Genomic DNA, 16,962 nt, shown 5'->3' on the forward strand with positions numbered 1-16,962 from the left:
GTAGGAAAAGAATAAAACTTTTTACATTGGCAGCAGGTATCTTCCACCCTTGAGTCTACAGGATAGCTATTCACTGAAAGACTACATATTTGTCTTCTACACTATACAAAGGTGACAAAACCTAGACGGGCATAGAGACTCAATGATGTGATATAGTTAGCAAAATGACCAAGACAGTGTTATTAATGTTAAGGGCCTTGCTACATCTCTATTTCATTATTTAATGATATTTTCTGATTCCCTAAAATGCACTCCTATACCTTCATTACCATTTTTCTCTGAAAGTTTCAAATAACCAATATATTGTTGGAATACTATGTATACATTAACAGATGTTCCGCTATATTTTGAATGTGGTGCATGAATTCATTTCTCAAGTCACACGGGAAGGGCTGCCATGAGCCTGAGTTCAGACCCTAGCCTACTAAACTTAATTTTTAAACCGTATTTTCCAAGTCATCTATTAACCTTAGTAGCAGGGGCCTTTTTTAAGGGCCCTGGTTTGGGTGCTGAAGTGTCCTTCACATCTTTATCTCCTGCAGCCCCTGAGGCAGCACTCCTTCCAGGCACAGGTTTGGATTCCTTCTTATCAGCTGCCAGTCCAGCTTTTTTACCATGTACCAGTTCTACTTTTTCTGAACATTCTTTGATCTGGAAATTGAAATGAACATCATTAAGTTCAACCTTGAAACACAATCATTACATTATTATTGTATTTTTACTGCATTATTAATGTCATTTCTAAACCACAACTACATGAGCATTTGGAGAGAAAAGAGTTTCCTTTTTAGAAAAAAAAATTATCCAGGCTTTCTTGGCAGTAGATATACATTAATAATATATTTTATTTCTAGACAGACAATTATAATAGACTTACAGTGATCACATTTATAATGGAAGATGTTTATATTTAGAAAGTTAATTTTCCAGTTATTAGAAACAAATTTATCTCAAAACACTGTTTTTACCTTTCCTACAGATTGGAGCTCTGGTGGCGCATTGGTTAAGAGCTCGGCTGCTAATCAAAAGGTCAGCAGTTGGAGTCCACCAGACACTCCTTGGAAACCCTATGGGGCAGTTCTACTCTGTCCTATAGGGTCGCTATGACTTAGAATAGACTTGATGGCAACTAGTTTGGTTTTGGTTTTACAGATTGGTCACTCAGCTTTTTTTTTGGTATAATTTGGAACATATTTCTACTAATAGCACCACTGCAGCTTGGGATGAGATTTAAATCCTCAAAAGATATGCTTTCAAATTCCAGGTCTCAATTGTAAATGGAGAGTTACACAAATTTTGTTAAGTCGATATCAGCATTTTTTCTTCATAAAACAGAACAGGACAAAATTGAAAACAAAAAACATGACACTGCTCCTCCAAGACTTATCTCAATTGTACATGCATGTGTGTGTGATGCAAAATTTATTTCCTACTGTAGGATGTAATAAAAAAAAATTGAGAAATTCCAATCAAAAGGATTTTTGCAAGAGATAAAACCAAAATGCAGAGGCAAAATTGTTGTCCCATTTCATTATAATCCATTACTAACCTACCTTATCAAGCTTGAGCTTGTCCACGTCAGCTAAGAATGGGTTTACTGCTTTCTCACCAACCACTTTCAAAGCAGTACCCAATGCTTCAAAGGCAGCATCTCTGACTTCAAGAGCAGAATCATTGATGTGCTATAGTCCAAAAGTAAGCAAAATGATCATAATACAAGATACTTGAGGTTATTACTGAGTTTTACTCAAATTGGCAGAAGTTGGTTAAACAATTTGCTTTGTATAATTCACTGAAGCTAAGTGTAATTTTCCTTTTGCCAATTACCAGTTACTCTTTCACAGACTCTCTTTGGGTTAGGAAAAGCTCTGTTAATCTATTCAGCAAATAAATGCTTTCCTTCCCTCCTTCCCCCTATCTAAAATGCTTCACTCTCAAATGAACTTCAAATACTCCATACATTTGATGCCTGTGCTTGACCAAATCCAGCTGAACACTAGTATATGCGTCAAATAAGAAACAAAATGTTTAGCAGTTAAATCACAAAGCTAACTTGTGCTTTTCTTCAAGAACAGGAACACAAACCTGTAGAGATCAAAAGATCATAATCTAGTCTGAAAGTCAAGTACTTACTGTACATATTTAATAGAAAAAAAAATTCTTGCCTATTTATAAAACTAATCCCCAATTTCAATGAGGGTCTATACCTTAAGTAGAGCAGCACAAAAAGGCTTTAGTAAGCTCTTTGGCAGGGTAGAAGCAGTGCAGTGGCGGAAGCTTCTTGCAATAAAGAGAGATGTCTGCTGCTTGATGGTTGGATTTTTATTATCCATCACTGCTAAAACATCCTCACTGATGTTCTGTAGTGTGGTCTTTAGAAAGAAAATGCAGTCAATAAGCTTCTCTCAATGATAAAGAACCACCAAAATACTACATTGATAAAATTTTACTTCAGACAATTTTATTTTAGGCAAAATACTCATGCTATCAACTTACAGTTAAGAAGATTGCATCGATTGCCTCCTGCAGGGCCTGTACCACTTGAGGCTTCTTTTCTTTGAATTTCTCCAAAATGGTTGGCACAACCTGTAAAAATGTACAGCTGGAATATTATTCAGTAATAAAAAGGAATGATGTAGTGACACATACTAGAATATGAATGAATATTATGCTACGTGAAAGAAGTCACTCACAAAAGACCACATACTGTATTTACGTAAAATGTCAAACCCAGAGAGACAGATTAGTAAATGCCAAGGTCTGGAGAGGAGGGGTGAAGGGAGGGTGCCTGGTAATACGTACGGAGTTTCTTTTGGGGATGAGGAAAATGTTCTAAAGTTAGATAATGGTAATGGCTGCACAACTCTGTGAACTAAAAACTACTGAATCACACACTTTAAAAGGGTGAGTTTTATAATATGTAAATTACATCTCAATAAAGCTGTTATTAAAAAAATATGACCAAGGCTCTACCACAAAAAAAAAAAAAGGGAACAACAAATTGAGTAAAAAGCCATTTCCCTTATCAAGAATAGGCAAATGCATAGAGACAAAAGTTTATTAATGGTTAGCAAGGGATAGGGGAAGAGGGGAATGGGAGTTATTTCTAAAGGGGATTGGGTATCCATTCAGGGTGATGAAAAACTTTTGGAAATTGACAGTGATGATGGCAGTACACAAGGTGAAAGTAATTAATGTCACTGAATTGTACACTTAAAAATGATTAAAACGGCAAATTTTATGTTATATATATTTTACAATTAAAATTTTTTTTAAATTCATTTCCCTTCTTGAAGTGCATAAGAGTTTATGGTAGAACAATTAAGTGTTCCCATTCTGTCCCACCACAGCAATGCTTCACAGCCTTCTTTCTGCCTCTACACCTTATATGCAACCCAAGTTCTACTCTAGCATCTCCTCATTAGACAAAATGATACTCGACTAGGTGGACTTAGGCTAGGGAGACACATATAGTATATAACTCTCCCTCATAACTCAAGATTCTAATATACCTCACTGGAATGTCTCTGAAGGAGCCCTGGTGGTGCAATGGTTAAAACGCTCAGCTGCTAACCAAAAGGTAGATGGGGGTTCACACCTACCAGCTGCTCCGTGGGAGAAAGGTGTGCCATAAACATCTACAGCCTCAGAAACCCTATGCAGCAGTTCTACTCTGTCCTGTAGGGTTGCTATGAGTTGGAATGGCTCAACAACAGTGGGTTTTTAGTTTTTGGGATGTCTCCTGTCCCTTTACTACATTAAAAGCAAAAAGAAATAGTACCAGAACTTAAAGCAATTTGTGATCAGAATTATATTTTCTTATTTAAGTTCTAAGTTTAGATTAGTAATGGTGGAATTTTAATTTTTTTCTCCTAAAATACACTCATTCGTTAAATACACAATATATTTACTGAGTGCCAGGCACTGTGTTAGCAGGTGAATTAAAGATTTTTTTTAAAAGTCCAAAAGAAACAGCAACGCTCAATGGCATCTAAAGTTTTTTTTTTTTTTCAAGATTTCACAGAAGTGGTATAAATCATAAGGAATACAGTATTTTCAATAGTAAAACCAAAAAACCAAAAACCTACTGCTGTTGAGTCAATTCCGATACATAGTGACCCTTGTAAGACAGGGTAGAACTGCCCCATAGGGTTTCCAAGGAGTGGCTGGTGGATCTGAACTGCTGACTGTTTGGTCAGCAGCTGAATGTTTAACCACTGCGCCACCAGGGCTACATTTTCAATAGCAGGAGTTATCAATACTAGAAGTTACAAATTTGGAAATCAAAATATTCTAATGATGATAAAACTCAAGTTCACTTGTATAAATAAGGCCAAAAAGATGGTTTATAAATAGGTAAAGAAAATAAAATTGAACCACTAACATGCCTGATATTAATGCTGTATATTATATATTTTTGTGGAAAAATTTTCTTTAAAATATAAAACACTGGAGATATTCTTTAAGCCACACAACAATATGTTAAAAATCCAGAGTCAGAACTCAAACTAGAGGGCCAAGTAATCACCCAAACATGATTTAGTAAATTAAAATGAATTAAAAAATTTGTTTTCCAGCTTGAAAGTTATTCCTAATACAAATGTATAAAAATATCCTAATAAGTAACATAAAGCCAACCAAAAGCTGTTTAATATGCTGATAGCATACATACATTAACACACACAAATATTATATAATAAACATTAATGCTTGTTATAAAGATATTTGGAAACCCTGGTGGCGGAGTGGTTAAGAGGTACAGCTGCTAACCAAAAGGTTGGCAGTTTGAATCCACCAGGTGCTCCTTGGAAACTATATGGGGCAGTTCTACTCTGTCCTGTAGGGTTGCTATGAGTCGGAATCAACTCGATGGCAAGGGGTTTGGTTTTTTTGGGTTTATAAAGATATTGGTTATAACTTCTGTTCCAATTTATGATTTACATGTTTAAGGGTTTTATAGACCCTTGTTTTTATTTCCCCGGTAATAGCCAGTCATGATTTATTTGGCAGTATCTTTTTTTTTTTTTTTTTAGTTAAGTTCTCTGAATTTATTTTTAATGCTATGAGTAAGCAAGCTCCAAATATCATAACTCAAATAAAATGACACGTGACTAGGGACTATTAGGAGACTCTTAAGTCAATGTAGGGAATCAAATGCTCAAATGGCTAGGAAGTTGAACTCTAAAGTTCAGTAAGGTCAGTCTCAGGATGGTGAAGCATTCTAGGTAGTTCAGACCAGACTTAAGAGGCCAATGGAGAGATGCCACATTTAAAGTAAACATCACAATTTGTTAAAACAGTTATCAAACTTGAGTGCTACCAAACAAACATTCAATGACTGTCTCCGGTCAGATATTCTTAGAATAAATTAAACTGATACATTACCAACAGTGTAACCTATACAAAAATGTCTCCAGTATATAAGTAAATTATTCTTTTAAATAGGAAAACACTTTTAATATACATTTTATATATTGACCTCACTTCTGGTTTATATTGCCTTTCTTATCCTCATTTTTCACTCTGTCCTGCTTATTTGAAGTTTTATTTCAACCTGTAATACTGCATATAGTGTTCTAAGAACAAGGTGGAATAAATAAACAATAAGCAAATAAATTAAGTACTCTGGGCCAAGTGACTGACTTTCTACATAAGGCTAAATGAATTTAGTTACAACTGACCTCTTTATTGAGTTATGCCGAATATTAGGGAAATTTTGTGAGAAATTTACTTTGCCCAATCTATAAAGATTCATGCCGCAGAGTTGCTTTAATGCATAAACCAAACTAGCCTGCCATTCTTGATCATTTTGTTGATTTGTATCTAAAGAGCAGTGTTACTTACATGTCCTGCATATTGTCCAAATTTCTTCCTTAGCCCAACAGCCAGGCCAGTAAGACATTTTGCCGCCAAAGCCACCAACATAACATTGGTGTCCTTTCCAACAACCTATAAAGTCAGCAAGAAGGAAAAACAAAATAGCTGTAGTCCTATAGAGGTGAACTGAAAATTTATTCTGGAAAGAACTCTGAGCACAATTACACTAATCGTTACCAATTTTTTTTTCCTACGAAGAAGGACTTTCATTTGCTAATTCAAAGTTGGGAGCTTCTGTTCCTTATGTTTAGCCTCCTAGCTTAAAGTTTCACCAGTGAAATATACATGAAACCACAACTTTGAATTGCTAACTCTCCATCAGTGGTAGCCTGGGCTGTCAATGATGCAGGAGGTGACCCTGATAATGGCCGAGAAGCTGGAGACTTGCTTTGCAAGCAACCTGTATGCTGGCTTTGTTTTGGGAGAAAGGAATCCAAACGATAGCCTATTTCTGAAGGACACCAGGGAGAGGCAGCTCTAACATTTATACCTAACGTGCACAGGTGGAAACTGCTGTAGGTGTCTTCAGGAAGTCCCTGGGGACTCTAAATTGCAAATTCCATTGGAACCATTCCTCTGAGGGCGCTTCTGGCATTGCAGCTGCCATGTTAGTCCCCAAGTAATAGTCAAGTTTATACTTAAGAGCCTTGTAGCTGATTCTCCTCCAGCATTGTTTATGCTGCCTCTTCTGATACTATGCCCCACGAAGCCTAGCACTTATGCAAATTAATGGGTTAGAAACTGCATCTGTATCAATTCAGCAAGACAGTGACTACAGCTAGGTTCCTCCCTGCTAAGATTTTATTGTGGCATACTGCCCAAGTCAGTTGGTGTTAAAAAGCCCCAAACCCTTGCTCTTCATTCTTTTCCCAGGTAGAAGTTAACACTTCACCCTACTTCAAATTTTCTCTGGTCTCTAATATTCTATAAGCAGAACTCTTTATTTCAGATTCCCTGCATTAAACAACCTCTAACATGGCGCATTCAAGGAAGTTCTAGCCTTCCTTAAGTACTGAGGAATAAAAAGAAAGAAAAGAAACTAACATTTATTGGAAACAAACTAGGCACAATTTTATAGGTGCTTTACAATCCTTATTTCATTTAATTTTCACCCAAACCCTATGAGATAGGTATTATTATATCTGTTTTACAGATTTCAAAAATGAAATAGAGATTAACCTGCTCACGGTCACAAAGCTAGCAAATGGTAGTGCTGTGATTTGAATCCAGGTCTGTTTTGACTTCAAAGCTTTTGCTCTGTTTACTAAACCATGTTCCCCCTCTAAATTCTTAGCAAATTTATTTTGAGAAGATGCCTAATAAACATCTCATTGAATGTCTAATTACTATAAGTCTGTGGAGAAAAAACTTTTCCAATAATTTCTGTATTTAACTCACTGTTCATATTTGTAAATGTCCTGATTTTTTTCCTGAACAGAAACCTCTCAGGTATGATTTAGATGCTCAAATTTTTATTCGCCATCTAAAAATATATATTCCAAGATGGTCATCAAACACAGGCCAGGCCTCATTTCAAGAAATTGAAATTCTAATTTAAAGAATCTGGGACAGAATTTGGACATTGGTATTTTTAAGGAAGACCAAAGAAGAAATGATGTCTTTGAAGTACGGTGTTGGCAAAGAATAGTGAATACACCATGGACTGCCAAAAGAACAAACAAATCTGTCTTAGAAGAAATACAACTAGAGTGCTCCCTGGAAGCAAGGATTGTGAGAGTTTGTTTCACGTACTTTGGACGTGTTATCAGGAGCGACCAGTCCCTGGAGAAGGACATCATGCTTGGTAAAGTAGAAGGTCAGTGAAAAAGAAGAAGACCCTTGACAAGATAAACTGAGACAGTGGCTGTAACAATGGGTTCAAAGACAGCAACAACTGTAAGGATGGCACAGGACCGGGCAGTGTTCTGTTCTGTGGTACACAGGGTCACAGTAAGTCAGAAGGGGCTCGAAGGCACCTAACAACAACATTTTAATAGAGCTCAAATGGTGATTTTCTTATATGGCCCCAATTAAAAACCATCATTCTTAGGTGATTAGCACTCCTTAGCCAGTGGGGGTTAGATTCTAGACACTCAGGATCCTCATGTAAAGTATTGAAGAAGAGCCTATGAACCTATTATAGTTCAAGATGGCAAAGGTTGAATGAACTTGTATCAAGTAGGTGGTGAACCAGGTACCCCAGTACAATATCTGCTTGTCAACAATCATTGTCTTATATTAGAATTTGACTGAACAAGTAGTTCTAAATTGGGAAATGGGAGGAGAAAGGTGGAAAAGTGCTTATTTTTAAGAAAAATAGTACATGTGGGGAACTCCACTGCAGAAAAAAAACTCAGTGACTTCTGTTCTAGACTGGGGGAAGAGAACTTGAGCTCATAATCTCAATCTAACAACAGCAAATTTTCTATAATTAAAAGTACTGTCACTCTTTTGTTAATCTGAGCCTACAGTGTTAAAATGCAATGTGATTTTAAGTAGTTATCAATTAGTATTAATCTCTAATTAGTACGTAAATCAGTAGCTAATAGTAAAACAAAAACACGCTGTAGGCAGAGGGAAAATTCAACGAAACCCATCGTGAATTACTGTGTTTAGGAAACTATGATGAACACAAAAGCAATAATCAAAGGGGAAAAAAGTAGAAAGGCCAAGTGAGTAAAAGTTAATATAGGAAATCTGGAGATTGTATAATAAAACACACTGAAAACCAAAATCTAAATCTAAAGATTAAAAATATATATATATATACACACACACACGTGTATACATGCATGTGTATGTGTGTGTATATATTTATCAACCAATATCCATAGCCAGTTGGCAAAGTCAAAGAAGATACCTGGTTGGGGAGGAGACAATGGTGGTGGCATATATGCTATGTCAGGTGAAAACTATAAAGATAACGGTTTAAGAAATAACACCAGGAAAACCACAACCAATTTCAAAACTAGTAGTTCTTTACTACTTGTATAAAAGAAAAAAAAAGAATTGGGAAATTAATGGGATTACTTGATACAGCCAGTGGAGAGAAGAGCATATTTATGGAGGAAAGAAGAGTCTGTATCCTTATCCTTCAATCCTTCTCTTTCTTCTATGTCACCATTTCATTTTTAACATGTCTTTCTTAAGTCAACATATGGATATAAAGTTTATGTGTTTGTGTGTACATATAAATAAAATGAAGTATAAAAAATAAAATGCCGTGACTCACATTATTTTATATAGCTGAGGCTAACTTTTATTGTTTTAAATATCTTTAGCCACAAAATGAAATTTCTTTTTACTTGTTTGCTGCCTTTGACTGATTTCCCTCAACCCCACCATATGAAGAGGCAAAAAAGTTTCTACTGCTCCACTAGCTCTCACAGAAATTTATTGTCTATGTCTACCCAAATACAAAATCCACATTCCTCTCTCTATATAACGCAGTGAGAGACAACATTTATAATCACAGTCCCAATGGAAATCACAGGACAGTTTTCATTTGAAAATCTAATATCCTAAGAAAACGTGCGTGGAAAACATCAATTAATGATCAGGGAGAAGAAAAAAAACTTTCATGTGACACACACACTGAAAATTCAGTGACAGAGCAGAAAGACCCCTACTAAAAAATTACACACTGAAAGAACTACCAGAGAAATCAGAAGCTCTCTTCTCAGGTTGCTAGAATCTCACTTCTCCTCTCTGAGGGCCCTCTACCCTTCTTTCTCCCATTCTTTTCCCTGGTACCCAGGTGAGTAAAACTCTTTTTTATCCAGAGAAATTCTCTTTTAATTAATCTTGCCTGAGTCTGTGGCTCTTCAAGATGGAAGACTGATGACTGAACAAAAGGTTTTGACAAACGATATCTCTGCCTCAAGTCTCACTCGGAGGAATGAATAGGAAGGCCAACTATGAGAACTACTTACATATGAATACAATTAAAAATTAACCACCTTCCCCTCACCATTCTAATCCTCTGCTTCCTGAGCCTGAAATTACAAAAAACAAAGTTTTCAACCTCGCTGTATGTAGTCAAGAGTATGCCTTCAGATTTGTTCTCAAGCTCTATAAGTACACCCACAGTGTTTCATCTCTACTTGCAGATATTATAAAAAGCTATTAAAATACAAAACATCCACTGGCAGCATTTAACCTGGTTGGACCTAAGCAACACCAAGTATTTACTAAAAATGTTTATTTCTTATTTAGTATTTGCCTGTTTTATAACCACATACCTGCACAACCATTGCTTCACATGCTGATACAACACAGTATGGTACCATCTGCTATCTAACAAAAAACTCTTCACATTTAATACTTGTTCCATTAAATGAAGTCAATTTAAATAACTTGTCCTACAGAACTGTAAAACTGGAACATGTGATTCTAGATCAGCAAGACCTTTTTTTTTTTGGTGAGGTTTGTAGGCACTACCAAATAGCATACTTAAAGTCAAAGTGATTATAAACAATAATTGAAAACCAATCCCTCCAAACTAACCTAGGACAATAATTCAGACAATCCTTTAAGAATGCATGTCTATAATTTAAAAAGCATCAACAGTGTTCCTTAAATCGGAATGTATTTATGATAAAGATGACTGAAAAATTCAACGGCCTGCCCTGTTATTAGAATACCAATGCTTTAACTCCTCACATTTACCTTCTTTAATGCTTTTACTAAATCCGCATAATCGCCTGCTTCCAGTTTGGGGTTTTTTACTAGTACTTCTACAGCCTCCAGAGCTTCTTTTCTTTCTTGCCATTTTTTTGCCTCCTACAAGATATAATAAAAGTCACTTATAGAAGAGAAATTATGACAGCAGAATAGAAGTCTATTTCTTACGCTGTACTAATTCAAAGATATATAATTTGTTTCCAGAAACTTTTCTAAAGCTAGTTTAAAAACAAAATTGCAAAACTGTATAGCCAATCAGAATGTGCTGTTTATAGATATATATAAATTTTTGTTCATATATAAAAAGTACTTTATAAGATTTCATATCACTAAAGTTCTATAAGAAGTAAATAGAATGAGGTACCCTAGACTTTATTCCTTTTCACATTGTAGGTAAAAATGTTACTAAGCAGGTGCTAAACAGAAAACATCGAAAGAAAGCATTTTTAGCCTATCTCACAGTGGCACAATTACAGGTGTAGAATTTCCATAGTGATAACATTAAGAAGACCAGAAAAGAATCTCATAACCAACAACCAAAGCTGTTCTAATCTTGGAGATTCGTTTTCCAAATTTCCAGCAATCCTTTTCCTTTATGGCCATAAAGTAGAATATGCTTCCCTAGAGATCAAATGATCATTCAACAATTTGAACACCTATTATTTGAAACAACTGAGGATATAAAGAAGACGACAAACTCACAGTTCTGGAGAAGGATACAGTTCAATTTAACAAATATTTATTTATAAATCAGAAGTTAGTAAGATACTCAAGGAACTTATAGCAGAGCTAGGGAGATCTTTAATAAATAACTACCAGGTTGTGACCAATATGAAAGGACAAATACAAGCTGCTTTGGTAACACAGTAAGAGAAGTTAACCTAGTTTAGGAAGTCAGGTAAGATCTCCCCTAAAAAAATGATGCTTAAGGTGAGATCTAAAGAATGAAGAAGTATTACCAGGGGAATGGGGAGTGAAGAATGTTACAGGCAGAAAGAACAGCATATGTTAATACCCAGAGTTTTTAAAAAAAGTGTAGCACATTAGATATTGGGAGAAGTCTAGTGTGGCTAGAGCATTGAGAACAAGCACTACTAAAGATGAGGCCAGAAGGCATGAAAGACAGGACATGGATAGCCTCAAAGGCCAAAGGATGATTTCCAGACATCACCTTAAAACCATGCAAGCCACTGCAGGGTTTTAATTAGGCAATAACATAGGAAGGCCTATATTTTCAAAACAGATACCTCTAATTACATTGGAAAATATGGTTAGAAGGAGGCAAGAGCAGTGACAGGGAACCTCATAAGAAGACTACTGCAGCACTTAGGGCAAAAGATGATGGTGGACATTAGGATAAGGCTATGCTTCTCAACTGTGGATGATTCAGCCTCCCAAGGAACATCTGGCAATGTCTGAAAACATTTTTGATTCTCATGACCTTGGCGGGATGAGGGAAATCATTGACATCTATTGGGCAGAGGCCAGAGATGCTGCTGAACATCCTACGATGCACAGGATAACACCCTCAAAACAAAGAATTTTACATTTTGACAAATCAAAATGTCAACAGTACCAAGTTCAAGAAACAACAAATGTCAAGTAGTGGCAGTGGAGATGGAGGAAAGGGTTGAATTTGAGAGATATCGAAAGGTAAAACCAGAAAGACAGTGAGGAAAAGGGAGAAGTCAAGAATAATGCTCTGCTTTTTGGCAAGGTAAAAAAAAAAAAGTACTACAGTAGGTGTAGTATATACAAAGTACTACGGGAGCAAAGATGTAGAAGCAACTCACTCTGCTAGGGAAGACATGGGGTGGGAAGGGCTCAGCAGAGCATTCTCTATTTCTACTCAAGTCATTATTTAAAATGAAATAAATGAAAGAATATTTAACCATTACTTACAATTTTGTCATAGAAGTCTTTGGGAAGTTTGGAGAGGATTTCTACTGCTTCCAAAAGCTCATAAGCATCTATCTGTGGCACTTCATCACCATCATCACCACCTTCCAGAAGAAAAACAAAACAAACCTTAAAAACAGATGGAATGGTTTTACTACCAAACAGTTACCAATCCCTTCATACCCCGATGAAATCAGGGTTATAAATGCTACATTCAACTTACATTTTATTCAATGGTGGTCCTACAAAATATGCCTACTGAACATAGGTTCTTACGTCAGTGACAGTTTTTGCTAATTTTTACAGAAACCAGTATTTAAACTTGGCTTACCTCCCTCAGCATCTCCGCCAGCAGACTGTTGCTGTTCCAATTTAGCTTCTAGTTCTTGCTGGGAACGCAGAAACCGAGTCGGTTTAGGGGCACCTGTTGGCAGTTTGACCCATTCTTCTTCTAGTTCTTTCAACTGTAAAAGTCATAAACTATTTTTGAAACATGTCTACATGTCATTAGAAAACATACTTAACATTTATATTTACTGAATCTAATTTCTTATATATGTGGCTTTAATGGGGCAATCAAGAAAAGATAAATTTAAATTGTACATATTTCATAGCATAAGTCAAACTGACTCACATTTATTACATTGAAGATGTATGTCTAAGCATTGAGAGAAAAGAGTAAAAATCCACTTTTTAGTAAACCTTCGTCAGTTCATGAATTCACGTATATCTGCATCAGAACACAGTCTCCAAAACCAATTGTAATAATAAAAAGGACAGAATGCATTTTGCCCAAACAGACATTAAAGCCTGCCACCCAATAAAGTTATGAAGAGATCTTTTATACTGCTGTAGATTCAGCACCATCATACTGGAATCACTGAATGTATAAACTAACAGCAGAGAAAGCTAGCTATGCTTAGGAAAATCAACTGCTTTTAAAGTTAAAAGTGGAGCGGCCATCTAAGATGCATCAATCGGTCCCAACCCACTTGGAGCAAAGGAGAATGAAGAACACTAATGACCAAGAGACAAAAGGGCCACATAAGCCAGAGACCAGAAGAACTAGATGGTGCCCAGCTATCATCAATGACTGCCCTGACAGGGAACACAACAGAGAGTCCCTGATGGAGCAAGAGAAAAGTGCAAAGCAGAACTCAAATTCACATATAAAGACCAGACTTAATGGTCTGACTGAGACCGGAGGAACCCCTGAAGCCACGGCCCCAGGATGCTCTGTTAACCCAGAACTAAAACCATTCCCAAAGCCCACTCTTCAGACAGATATTAGACTGGATTATGAAACACAAAGTAATAATCGTGAAAAGTGTGCTGCTTAGTTCAAGCAGACACACAAGACCAAATGGGTGGCTCCTGTCCAGAGGCAGGATAAGAAGGCAGGGAGGGACAGGAGCCAGCTGAATGAACACAAGAAACATGAGGTGGAAAGGGGGACTGTGCTGTCACATTATAGAGATTGCAAATAACATCACATAACAATGTGTGTGTAAATTTTTGCATGAGAAATTAACTTGAGCTGTAAACTTTCACCTAAAGCACAATAAAAAAATAAATTAGAGTGAAAAATAATTATTTGTAACAATTGCAGAATATTGACAAGATAGGAAGGGAATATCTTTTTATTAACTTTATGAAAAGACAGACAAACTTTGTGTCTCACCTGGACAGAATTTATATTTTGTAATGGGGGTCTCAGAGCATCCCGAATCCATCTGTAAATCTCCACAGCAATTAGTTTGGCTTCATCTCGAACAGCCTTCTCTCGAGACTCAAAGAGTTTTGGCAACACCTTGATAATTGGCTTAAGCAAGATGATTTTTGAACCAAATTCACTAGAAGTAAAAAATTGGAAAAAGAATTGTCAACACACAATATGCTTGGGTTAAATGTTAGCTTTTGTTCACTCAAACATATTTCTGTAATTATATATAAATAGGTTTATACAGCTTTTGTTTTGTTTTGTTTGTTGTTGTTGTTAGGCAACATCCAGTCGGTTCCGACTCATAGCGACCCTGTGCACAACAGAACGAAACACTGCCCGGTCCTGTGCCACCCTTACAATCGTTGTTGTGCTTGAGCTCATTGTTGCGGCCACTGTGTCGATCCACCTCGTTGATGATCTTCCTCTTTTCCACTGACCCTGAACTTTACAAGCATGATGTTTTGTTTTAAGGCAGCAGAAAGAAGGAACTTATAACCACATCTACATTTAGATGCCATTCTTCCAAGAATATTATTGTCTAGGGCCCAAAATAATATCATCAGTGAAAAACTAACCTCTAGGTAACCATGTCAGGAATAATTCAAATCTACAAAGGCCCAGCACTTGTATAATATCTTAAATACTACTTAAAATATCTTAAAAACATAAATAAGTTCATAAATATTTAGAAGATGAGTGAAATCTACTTTTAACAAACTCTTAATAGTTCTTTTAATTAAGAAGATTCACTTAACTAGATAGATGGCCGACTAATCCTAGCAGTGTGTTTTCCTTCCTGGCTTTGCACTTATCACACTGCATTCCCAGGCAACTTATATCTCTTTGTTTCAGTTTTCCATGAGGAGAAATAGTTAGGCTGACTTCTTTTAAAAGAAAGCACACATTTAACTTTATATATCTGCTACTTAATATATTTTTCGGTTCCCAATGGGTCAATTTCAGCTTTCTGATGTCATTGCTATCATTTCTGAATAACTAATTCTGGAGGAAGAGAAATTTAGTTATGAAAGGACACTAAAATTCTGTGTGAGTATCAAGCCCCAAATATATTATTTATCTCATGTACACAGCTGGGCATGCAATAACATTTTCCTGTAATAGCTGTTGACATACTCTAACAGGTTAAAGAAAAGACTATAAAAATACTCTCTCTAGAAAGTGATTTTTAACAAGGCACCTGGCTGTGTCAGACAGTTTAAGTATAGCTACCATAGCATGAAAATAAACTAGGTGATCTCTAAGATTTTCTTTCAAATGTCCTTAATTTTAGTAGGAAAGAAAACTTTTTAACTTGGCTCAGCTGACCTTTAAAGCTAAAGGAGAAACAGGAAAGCATGGTGATGATAACCCATTCTGCTTTAGGGACACTTAACATGGTCTTAAGAGCCTAAGATTTGAGACCTCTTAATCTTCCTTTGGGAGGAGCCCTGGTGATGTAGTGGTTAAAGGGCTCAGCTGCTAACCAAAAGGACAGTGGTTCAAACCCGCCAGCCACTCCATGGGTGAAAGACGTGGCAGTCTGCATCTGTAAAGATTTACAGCCTTGGAAACGCTACATGGCAGTTCTACTCTGACCTATAGGGTCCACTATGAGTCAGAAACGACTCGATGGCAATGGATTTGGTTTGGCTTTAATCTTCCTTTATGTAACTGTTTCATGTATTTCTTTGTTTCTCTATCCTGACCTACCTCTAAAAGATAGAAAAGAAGATGGAACAGGTCCACATGAAAACAGACCCCGTAACAAAATGAAACCTAATTTTGAGATTAAACTTATTACTACAGAAAAAACCAAAAGGGTTTCAGAAGCCTGTTTTAAGGGACACAGAAACATTCTACCACTAACAAAAGCAGCTTTAGAAGGCCCTGGAACCTAGGATTGAGCAGTTTGGCCTCAAGGGTCTTTAGGGCCCCAGGGAGCTATCTAGTTCCAGAGAACCATTAGAGATTCTGAGAAGCTTTAGGACAGGTAATGAAACACACGGGGATGGCACTAGATAACACCTGTAAGGAAGACACAAGAAGATGCACCTAACCTCTTCTTTCCCTACCCTTACTCTCCCAGTCAGCTTAATTACAAATGAAACTACTACAACTTACCGCATTCCAGATTATAAACTTCTAATTTAAAGGCAGAAGATTATAGTGTAACACGTTTTATTAAGAAATCCATTACTACCAAAGACAATGGATATAGTGACACAAGCACAGTTCTGATAAGCAAATCAATTCACTAGACCTCTAAGATGATAGGATGGGCAGTTCATTTACTATTCATAAAAATACATAATGTCTATCATATCGTAACATGCTAGAAACAAGGGAAAATTTATCACACAAGAATCTAAGTGGAAGTCAAACTTTATAAAAGAACATTAAGAAACAAGTGAAATATAAAAACTAAGATTTATCAACTGAGGATAGTTTAACAAAATACAATAATTTTGATATTTTCACATAAAATAAACACCAAAGGAAGCATTTTCTCCAAGATACACGTCATAAATGAAAAGAGTCAAGTTGGAATGATCATCACTCTGATAGGTCATATATTTAGGATTTCACTAGAGCTGCTTTCTAAAGCATCTCATGTGGACAGTATCGGGGACAGGATACCAGATTGGAAGGACTGCCAAATACAAACGAACTAGTGGTTTGTCTAATTCAGATTTCTTATAGCACACTGGAAACTCTGGTGGCTGTTAACCAAAAGGTTGGCAATTTTTTCAAATCCACCAGGCATTCCTTGGAATTCTATG

The 16,962-nt window shown here is 36.3% G+C and overlaps 1 protein-coding gene across 4 annotated transcripts in view; it reads right to left on the bottom strand.

Moving 5' to 3' along the window:
* The window catches only part of CKAP5 (cytoskeleton associated protein 5), a 113,398-nt gene that overhangs the window by 64,388 nt on the left and 32,048 nt on the right, over positions 1 to 16,962 (bottom strand). For all 4 annotated transcript variants that reach the window (XM_049891048.1, XM_049891045.1, XM_049891046.1 and 1 more), the window contains exons 5-13: positions 14,141 to 14,312; positions 12,791 to 12,923; positions 12,463 to 12,563; positions 10,546 to 10,659; positions 5,845 to 5,949; positions 2,497 to 2,586; positions 2,208 to 2,372; positions 1,554 to 1,682; positions 469 to 651 (exon numbers count right to left, since the gene is read on the bottom strand). In XM_049891048.1, coding sequence (XP_049747005.1) covers positions 469 to 651; positions 1,554 to 1,682; positions 2,208 to 2,372; positions 2,497 to 2,586; positions 5,845 to 5,949; positions 10,546 to 10,659; positions 12,463 to 12,563; positions 12,791 to 12,923; positions 14,141 to 14,312 — 1,192 coding nt within the window. The remainder of the gene's footprint in view (positions 1 to 468; positions 652 to 1,553; positions 1,683 to 2,207; positions 2,373 to 2,496; positions 2,587 to 5,844; positions 5,950 to 10,545; positions 10,660 to 12,462; positions 12,564 to 12,790; positions 12,924 to 14,140; positions 14,313 to 16,962) is intronic.

The sequence above is a fragment of the Elephas maximus genome, chromosome 7 (assembly GCF_024166365.1).
Source record: "Elephas maximus indicus isolate mEleMax1 chromosome 7, mEleMax1 primary haplotype, whole genome shotgun sequence".
Lineage (NCBI taxonomy): Eukaryota > Metazoa > Chordata > Mammalia > Proboscidea > Elephantidae > Elephas > Elephas maximus.